Source organism: Solanum lycopersicum, chromosome 10 (genome assembly GCF_036512215.1).
Source record: "Solanum lycopersicum chromosome 10, SLM_r2.1".
In the NCBI taxonomy this organism is placed as follows: domain Eukaryota; kingdom Viridiplantae; phylum Streptophyta; class Magnoliopsida; order Solanales; family Solanaceae; genus Solanum; species Solanum lycopersicum.
The window spans coordinates 9,755,045-9,765,706 of record NC_090809.1 but is presented as its reverse complement, the minus strand read 5'-3'; the positions used below and the strand labels follow the sequence as shown (position 1 = coordinate 9,765,706).

The window sequence follows — 10,662 nt, the reverse complement described above, 5'->3', positions numbered from 1 at the left end:
GTGGTGGAGGTTGAACCCGCGTGCTGCTGCAGTAGGCTAACTGTACGACGCTGGAGCAAGGGCTTGAGGTTGTTTTGGGGATTGTGTTAGTGCCTTTTTCATATCCCTAATAGCTGCTAATATCTGAGTCAGTAGTGCATGAATATTAAGAGTTGCATCTATTTTGGGTGGTGGTTGGGTTTGCCCTGACCGCACTTCCTATGGAGATACATATGCTACCTAAGGCTCCTCCTCCATATCTCGGGCTGGTGCTATGCCTTACCTCGATCACGACGTCGATGTCTACCCCAAGTTGGGGCTCTATCTACAGGACAAAGTGCATCACCCTGGCCGCGTAACCTCGCATGCGTGCCATCAAGCAAAAGAGTGAAACATGTGAAATTTCAAGGAACCAATAAGACACAAGTTGCCAGAAAGTGAAATAAAATGGGAAATTTTCCTAAAGACGTCGTGTAGCTTTCGTGATATAAATTACAGAAGTCTCTCCATACATCTATAGGACTTTACTATCTGTTAGATTTGTACAAGTTATACCATTGCGCTAGGTGCTTTGATATAAAATTGTCATGACCTTATTTCTAAAGTGATGATTGAACCTACTAACCCGAACAACAAATAAAGTGTCCGGGGGTAGAAACTAAACAAGCACAGGAAAAAATTAAGATAGCAATATAAACACGCAAAAGCAAAAGCAAACCAAAACATATTTTAAAAAAAATCCCTTCCAGAACCTAGAAATCACTAGTACGAGCCACCAAAAAACAAGTAAAAGTCGAAAAAGCGGACCACCAATTGTGTACTATCTGTAGAGGTAAAAGATTAGTCTATATACATACAGATGGAGACTGAAATAGTATAGAATGACATGTTTTCTCCCCTGTCTCCGTATAAGAGTACTCCAAACTTGATCAACACTAGCTACTGGCACTCTAACCTACATCACCAAAATATATGCAGAGCATAGCATGAGTACCAAAGAAGAGGTACATAATAGGCATAATAGGATGACTAAACATGAAAACAAAAGGAAATATTAAAAAAAGGAATAACACAACTTGAGGTAAAGAACAAAAGTGTAAGTAACAATGGAATGCACACTAGGGTAACTCGTGCAGAAATTTATATATATAAGGTCACTACACCTAATTGGATCTATTTAATACCATAAGGTACACTAGTGCACAAGCTTAAATTAATACTTGAACGGACCTTCATAACCCTGATGAGTACACAAAATATTTATATTAAAGAGAACTTAATAGGAAAACCTAAGAACGGAGAACATCGAATAAGAATGTCAACCCCAATTAGTAAAACGTGATGGTTCAGAGTCAGGACCTCGACTCGGACCCTCACCAAGAGTACCCATGTAGCCAGTAACAAGTATAATTAATTGAGGTCAGACCTCTAAACGGATGATCTATGTAAAACCCCGAAATGAGATAGGGTGTATAGAGACTAACTTGTTTTTATTAATTTTATAAGGTCCTAAAAATTCATATAATATTGTTTAGAGGCAGCTTGTAAAGTTTGAGGTTTTTTTGAAATCGAACGACAAGGGACGATGAAAACGTTTGACCACTAATCACCTATGTACCTCATGTGTCCATGCGTGTTTATATAATGTATGTAATAATCTTATTAATTCATCAAATGAGTTCTAATGATGTTTAAATATGTTATATGGATTTTTTAGAAGTTTGGATGTCAAACGACCAGGAACGTCCAAGTAGTTCGCAAGATAGACCTTAAGACACTTAACGTGTGTCTTGATTGGGCCTAGACTTTTTGGACAGGTTGAGGGTATTGGTTTTGTGTGAAACTCATGTGGAGAGTATAAAAATTGTTAAGGGTTGCATTTATGCTTGAATACTCCGGGTACGACTTCTAAAGGGCCCCGCAAAAGGCAACACTGGAAGGGAAAAGGTTGGTGGAGACACTTCCTTGGCAGTGTCAATCAATGGACAAAACGACGGCCAGTTGGTTAACAAATGTTCCGTTGGTGAGGTCTCATTGATTGAAACTTAGATTGGGAATGTATAAACCCAAAATTTTTCTAATTACCAATCAACGGAAGTCAAAGGATGGCTAGTAGATTGACCTACGACTAGTCATGGGTTCGTCGACGGTGGCTTGTAAGCTTCTGTCTTACATCTATTATATTAAAGGGGTGAATAGGAAATTCACCACATTTCTAACCTGAATATAATAGGTTTATTTATCTACTTTAGGGTGTATATAAGTCAGGGAATACGGGAAGAACCCATTCTAAATCCTCTCCCACGAATTCAACTTTACCCTCAAAAAATATTCTCCCTGGAAATCAACATTTTTGGTGAAACTTAAGAACCGCTTGGAGCTTGGATTTCTATGGATGAATCACGAAGTCCTTCATTTCCAAGTAAACTTTCAGCTAAAGAGTTCTTCTCAATGTTTTTAAAGAAGATTTTATGATCAATCTTTCAATCTAGCTGTGTTCATTCTCAAAAATGTTTTTAATGGTTAAATAAGGATGAATTTATTTTAATGTAATGATTTGAACGTGATTTTACTCCAATTTAATGATGAAACCATCTTTCTTCCCAATATTAATTTAGCCCTTGCATGGCAATGTGATCATTACTTGTTCTTCATTGTTCTTCATTAAATTTTTATTCTCTTACATTGAATTGCTTATATTTACTATTATTTACATGAATTGATTATGGTTTGATCGTGAAGGATCCATGTGGATCCATATATGAATATTTAAGCATGCCTAGATTAGCTATAAATGAAATAACTTTAATAATGACCTTTTGGGTTATAAAAGTGTAAATCGATTATGTTGTGGTTCATGTAGCTACTTCCCTAGGTTAATAAGTTTTTTGAATTGTAAATATAAAGATTGTATAATCAAATTAAAGAAGGCTTGGTTTAATTGATCTAGTTTATCCTAAGATATTAAGTAGTAAAATGTGTTCACTATAACGTTTGTCCATAATTGTATAAAAAGTGGATTTAGACTATGTTAATATTCTTAGGTCTACTTTCTAGAATGTGTATTGATGATTATTATGTGATATGGATCTATGTACGATAGTTTGAATATGATTAACCAAAGCAACTTCGTCTTCCATGAAATCCTTATATGAAGCATGTTCACAGTCTGTTCTTATTTATTGACACTCGTAGTAGGATCACAGCTAGGCTATGATTTCTTTAGATGATGCCTTAAATTTAGAATAATGGTAAAAGACTGATGAACTAAACTGGGAAAGATATTTGATGACCTATAACTCTTTATTTTCTTGTATATTTGAGGTGCCTTGTATTATGTTATAGTGTGATCTTTTAGCAACTTGTACATGGTTTATTTTATGATTAAAGTACATATAGCTACTGCCATATCTATGAATTGGTGATGAATAAGGTGTATTTATCAATGATGATCAAAGGTTGAGAAATTGGTAAGAATTCGTATCTCCGCTAGTATTCCACTTCTCTACTTATTTATAGTAATGCTGATGAAGCCTTTTATGACATTTTGTGGTATGGTCCACTTATAATGGTGTTTACTTTATTATCATTATATATGTGTTAACCATGGCCTTGAACGCAACTTGATTATTACATGAATGAGTGGTTCTGATAATCACTTTATGTGTAACTTGTGCCTTGTCTTCTACTTGAGTTGTGAATCTAGGTTATTTTACTATTGTTATGATCATATAAAGGGTTGATAATATATTGTGTAGGTTCTTCCATTAATGAATTGTTACGATTGATGACCCCTACCCATGTACCCCTATGTAAAGTGTGAATAGCTAATATTAAGGAGCCTTAAAGTATAATATGAAGAATGTCTTGTCTACTATGCTAAATTATATTGTGTGGTTTATACTTTAAAGTGTAATTTGATCTAAGAAGGTTTCTGCCTCAATGAGTTGTTGATAGCCTATATGTGATCATGTTTACCAATGTACACACGCGCTCACATATTATGCATGCTTACAATGTAGTAAATGTTCATAGTGTCTAATGAAAGGTTGTTCTCATATTCACTAGTATCTATTACTATGCATGTAAAGTATATGTATGTGAAGTATGTTATATATTCAATACAAGGATGACTTGATAAGTGTACTAGTATAGGCAAGTGTGTAATACTTTGCCTATGCATTGCACATGTGTACCTTGATAGAACAATCTAGTTTTTGTGTCTATATGTATAAATATGTGATATGCTCCAACTTACTCCTCAAATAAGAAGTAAAGGGGTCGTGTGAAGTAAATAACCCAACTAATGAAGTTGGGATCGTTCCCACGATGAAAATAGTTTAGACTTAACTTCAATCTATTATTACTATTGTTCAGTCAATTACTTCCTTGGAAACCAAAAAAGATAAAAGGGGGGTTTCTATTTCTAAATAAATTAAGTTAACTAACGAAATTGAAAGAGACACTTAACAGTTTCAAAAGTTGGAGTTTAATCAATTAATGAAAGTAACTAGGGTTTACGTGTTATCCACAGGTTCATAACTTTATAAATCTAACCACAAAAATTTTTTCTTAGTATCTTGCATGCAAAGTGACAAGCTATGTATTTCTAAATCCTTGGTCCGGCATCTAGAAAATTTCACTCCGCACCTTGGTCCGGCTAAGTGTGTTGCTATCCTAACCCATATCTTTACCTCATATTAAGCATTATATTTGATATTTGACTAAGTTATTACCTCGTACCAATCAATACTAGCCTATTAGATAGTATACACTAAATTTATGTTGATAATTTAGTAACAGTGAAACACGACGGCCCATATGACGGCTCGTCATGACTATGACAGACCGTCATGGGGTCCATTGTGTCTAACATAGACTTTGATTATATGGAGAACCCTGAAGGAGAGTCTCTACAAGTATGACGGTATGTGCAGGACGGACCGTCACAGGTATGACTGTCCCTCATAGGTGTACGTCAGAGGACACTTAGACAAATAAAGAGAGACCCTTAGGCACAGGGTCTCTGACAAACAGAACGGTTGTGCAGGATGAACCGTCGTAGGGATGACGGTCCGTCGCATGTGTCCGTTGAAAGAATCTTAGAAAAAATGAGAAACCCTTAGGAATAGGGTCTCTGACAACCAGAACGGTTGTGGAGGACGGACCATCGTTGGGATGCCGGTCCGTTGCATGTGTCCGTTGAAGGACACTTGTAGAAAATTGGACGATGGGATGTTAGAGATTTTGGAAAGGATCCAATGACGGTCCATCGTAGGTACGATAGTTCGTCATCGGGGTCTTGTTCTGTAACTTAGTGAAAGAAGTGGGGGTGCGCCATTCATCCCTTATGACCCAAATCGAATTGGTAGCGTTTGAACATACATTTGTCTAACCCAAATACCTACAAAAAAAGCAATGCTAAAGCAAAAATTTCTATGGTTTTAAACATGGCAATTTCGATGATTGTTAACATAGGTTAGAAAGAAATTTTATAAAAAAAATTAAAAAATGAACATATCATGAAGAAGTAGGCTAAGACTAATTGGTAAACAAAAAAATATATAAATGAGTAGAAGTTAAAGACACATACCTGAGAATTTGAGAAAAACAAAGGGGAAAGGTACTTGGTGGCTAAGAAGAAACCCACAACAGCCGCTCCGACTAGTAGATGATAACTTTTAGGACTTTGGAGAATTCGGGGGAAAAATGATCGGTTGAAGAGGGAGAGATTTTGGAAGTAGAAAAGGGAGGGAAATAGGAGGAAGAGTGAAGGAATGGGGTGAAATGAAGGGTTGGGTATTTTAAATTATGAGATTTTTTAAAAACCTCCAGCCGGGTCAGGTCGGGTACGCCTCATTAATGATGCGATGATTCTCCGGCGACGGTCCATCTCAGTGGTGACGATCCGTAGTTTGTTCCGTCGTGTGAGCCCATATTTGAAAGTAACAGAAAGACGTACCTGGCACGACGATTTCATACGACGGTCCGTCGTAGGCGCAACGGTCCGTCGTAGGCGCAACGGTCCGTCGCTGTATCCGTCAGTGACTTTTGCAGAGTAATTTTCTGCAGAATTTCCTGGTGATGTGCCTGCAAAATTAAAACCCATTAGTAGAAAAAAAATTAATTGCCTCCCAACAAGCGCCTCATTTAATGTCGCGGCACGACTGAGGACACTTGATTACTCAATCTTCATCAAGATGGTATGCGTCTATCACTTCATGAACCGATGCATTATGCCTAAAATAGAGTTTTATTTGTTATCTATTCACCTTAAACCGGACTCCCTCCTTGGATTTTAACTCGACTGCTCCATGGGTGAATACTTTGGTAATCAAGTAAAGGCAAATCCGTTTAGATTTGAGCTTGCGCGGAAGACAAGGTAATCCAGAACTGTCTAAAAGCACCAAATCCCCAACTATAAACTCTTGTTTTTCACCTTTTTGTTCATTCTCCTTCTTCATCTTTTCTTTGTGGGATATGGCGGATACCGATTGGAGGTCACCACTCTGCCTCATGGTCCTACAAATGTTGAAGGCGCTTCTTCATTGTTCAACCAAAATTTCCTCTACCCCTTTTCCATATCAACTAAGGCTCTACCTGTAGCAAGGAATGTCCTCCCATGAACAATAGGCACTTCAATATGGACTTCATAATCAAGAATAACAAAATCTATCGGAAATATGAATGACTCTACTTTTACTAGCACATCATGGAGTATTCCTATAGGCCTTTTCACTGATCGATCAACCATCATTAGCCGCATCGCAGTGGGTTTTGGGTCACCCAAACCCAACTTCTTGTAAATCGAGAGGGGCATGAGATTTATGGTTGCCCCTAGATCACATAATGCATTAGAAAAATGTGATGACCCGATTGTACAAGTAATAGTGAACGCACCCGGATCATCTTTCTTTTGTACGAAAGATCTTGTAGCAATAGCACTACAATGCTGTATTCTATCATAATCCTCGAAAGTGACCGATCTTTTCTTTGTAACCAAGTCTTTCATAAACTTTGCATAACCGGGCATTTGTTCTAGAGATTCTACCAATGTGACATTGATAGAAAGCTGCTTCAGCATTGTTATAAAACAACGATATTTACCATCCTCGGTCTTTTTCACTAATCTCTGAGGGAAGGGTTGTGGTGGTTTAGGCATGGGAACTACCTTCATAGTGACTTCTGCATCTTTTCCAGTGTTCTCTTCTACTTCACCACTACCATTTACAACCTTATCATCATCCTTTCTCACCTTTTCCTCATTAGACGACATCGGTGGGTCAATGGTTTACTTACCACCCCGAGTAGTGATTTCCATACAGTGTGCATCATTTTTTAGATTTTGGACAGTGTTGCTAGAAATAGTTCACGGTTGCCGTGTGTTCACTGTCGCAAATAATTGGGCCATTTGCAACTCGATCTGCTTAATTGATATTGCATGTGTATCGACTTTTTGCCCAATACTTGCTAAATCACACCATAACTCTTTAATGTGCTCATCACTACATCGATCATCCTCATCATTTTGTGCAATATATCCTCAACTCGCGCCATACTATCTCCACCATCCCTAGGAGTAAATTCAGGATTTTGAGGAGGGACATAGGGCCATTTCTACTATCGTAGTTACCCCTATTGAAGTTGTTGTCGTGGTTGTAGTTTCTATCTCGGATATAATGACCCTTATGGTTATAGTTACCATAGATTCTACCTTGGTTCCCTTGACCTTGGCTCCAATTATCCTGATTTGAGCCTTGGGTGCTCGGTTTGAAACCCCCCGTCTGCTCATTTACTGCATAGGAGTTCTCCGCATAATAGCATTCATCATTAGATGGTGGTTTCAACAAGTAGTTGACTGCATTTATCTTTTCTGTACCCAGTGACATGTTTTAGTACCAACCAAAGCTCAGTTCTCATCTGAGCCATTTCTTCACGAATCTCATATGTGGTTGGGTTGTGAGTGGACTGCACTACGAAGGTGTTTCGCCCGGTATCTGACTCCGTAGTACTCAAAGCTTTATTATTCCAGATATTTTCTCTAATTTTTCAGCAATCTCAGCATAAGGTCACTTCTCATAAGATCCACCTGCTATAGTTCCAGCACCTCTTTATTATTATCATCTTGTCCCCGATAGAAGTATTCCTTTAGTGCCTCATCATCTATACGGTGATTTGGGACATTTCTCAAGAACGAGGTGAATCTATCCCAAGAGATACTAATTGACTCTCCAGGTAGTGCCACAAAGTTGTTCACTCTATCTTTGTGGTTTAGTTTCTTGGAGACTGGATACTAGAGTGCTAAGAAAACATCCCTTAGTTGGTTACAAGTGAATATTAAGTTGTACGGGAGCTCAATGAACCATATAGCAGCCTCTCCCATCAGTGAGAGAGGAAACACTCTAAGCCCTATTGCATCTAAATCCAATTAAGGCCTCCCTATATAGCATTTACACACAGCCCTTACCTTAGGTATATGGGCATGTGAATCCCCAGAAGGTAGCTCTGAAAACAAAACTCTGGCAGTGAGCATTTGCATCAGGCTACTAGTTACCACAAAGGAGTGGCCTGTGGGTAGATGAGGCAAAACAAGTGGCCCATCGGAGTCTTCTATGTTATGATAGCCTCTGTAGTATACTTGAGGCCGCGGAGCGGGATTTTGTCCCCTCTGTTGGTGTTCACCCGGGGCATCGGGTAACAAGTGACCATGAACATCAACCGTAGCTGGGATGTTCTGGTTTGGATCATCATCATCGATTCTTAAGTTTCGATTCATGCTGCGTAGTGTATGCTCTAATTCGTGATCGTAGGGAAACAAAGGTTCTCATCCTCTACGTATATTTGGCAGACAAGGAGGTTAGTTCTGCACGAATCAAAAACCATAAAACAAACTAAAATCAAGAAAATATCAACTAAACTACAGTAATAAGTTTAAATTAATCTAAAAGCTATAATCCCCGACACCGGCGCAAAAATTTGATACGTTCAAACTTACTTCTCATATAAGAAGTGAAGCGGTCGTGTCAAGGAAATAACCCAACTAATGAGGTTGGGATCGTTCCCACGAGGAAAATAGTTTAGACTTAACTTCAATCTATTATTACTATTGTTCAGTCAATTACTTCTTTGGAAACCAAAAACAATAAAAGGGGGGTTTCTATTTCTATATAAATGAAAATAACTAACGAAATTGAAAGAGACACTTAGTATTTTAAAATGTTCGAGTTTAATCAATTAATGAAAGTTACTAAGGTTTACGTGTTCGCCACACCTTCATAACTTGATAATTCTAACTATAGTAATTCTTTTTCTAGTATCTTGCATGAAAAGCTATAAGTTATGTATTTCTAAATCCTTGGTCCGGCATCTAGAAAATTTCACTCCGCACCTTGGTCCGCTTACGTGTGTTGCTATCCTATGCCTTATCTCTACCTCATATTAAGCATCGTATTCGATATTTGACTAAGTTATTACCTCGTACCAATCAATACTAGCCTATTAGATAGTATACACTCAATCTATGTTGATAAGTCTTTTCCTATTATCGACCTCCTTGGTACGGCAAGTAGCATGAAGGCGAGTTCTAAGCAAAATAATTATCAATACATGCAAGACATTGTTCTAATATTGTTATTTTAGTTAGGTTTTACCTCATTATTTGCCTATGGATCCCACATACCTAGTTATGGAGTTTAGTTACCCATAATCATAATCACAATAATCAAATATATGATATAAGAATTCATGTACTTACTTCAATAAGAAAAAGTAAAATCCGAAATTGCGCTTTATTAATCAGCAAAAATCACCAACAATCAATTGAAAGAATCTCAAAAAAATAAAAAATCTCACAACAAGTCCAACAATAATCAAAGAGCTAACAAAAAAATCCAGAGTCTGACCTAATATTACAGTGTCTAACCTCACAAAAGAGTTTTTTTGAACTATTTATGGAAAATAGAAATCTAATTAAACAAGGATTCTATTTGCTTGAAATCATTCAAAACGCGGCTAGATCGACGGACTTCGCGACGGATGGTCATAGTCACGATAGACCTTCATGGACTCCGTCGTCCCATACTTGTACAATTTCTTATGCTACTCTCTTCATTACCCTCGACGACAAGTATGACGGATCATCACAGTCACAACTGTCCGTCGAGGGTTTCCGTTCCAAAACACTTGAACTCCTAGAATAGGGGTACTTGGACTACTTCTCTGAACATTGTCAAGAACCTGCACGATGGACCGTCATAGAATCCGTAACCCCACACTTGGTAAGACTTCCCCATCTACCTTCAGCAGTTGCACTATACTACCACCTACGGAAAGTCACAAGCATTACGGACCATCAGAAGCTCCATAGGTGCTCTTTTCTGCATTTCTTCACTCAAAAACCCCCGCATTCATTGTTGGACATATTTCTTGTAAATAAGGAGAAACTAATATAAAAATTAGCACAAAAAGGATTTTGGACACACTAAACATAAGGAAAAAGTATTAATAATACTATGAAACCATGGTATATCAACACCCTCAACTTAAATTCGTTGTTTGTCCCCAAGCAACGCACTATGAATCAATACAAAATCTTTGTACAATCGTATCCATGTTTTATCCTTTGCAATCATTTGGCTATCAATATCGATAAATCTCATAATATTTATGCATGCTACCACTATT

At 37.6% G+C, this 10,662-nt stretch overlaps 1 protein-coding gene across 1 annotated transcript; it reads right to left on the bottom strand.

Annotated features, from left to right (window-relative positions):
- Nucleotides 1-6,547: 6,547 nt before the first annotated feature.
- On the bottom strand, nucleotides 6,548-7,255 carry LOC138338698 (uncharacterized). Its single transcript, XM_069289779.1, has one exon. It carries the CDS (start codon nucleotides 7,253-7,255, stop codon nucleotides 6,548-6,550), a length of 708 nt encoding a protein of 235 aa, XP_069145880.1.
- Nucleotides 7,256-10,662: the final 3,407 nt, after the last annotated feature.

Bases quoted from the DNA above. Each gene is read 5' to 3' on its own strand.
- LOC138338698 (XM_069289779.1), bottom strand. From the start codon at position 7,255: ATGTCGTCTAATGAGGAAAAGGTGAGAAAGGATGATGATAAGGTTGTA.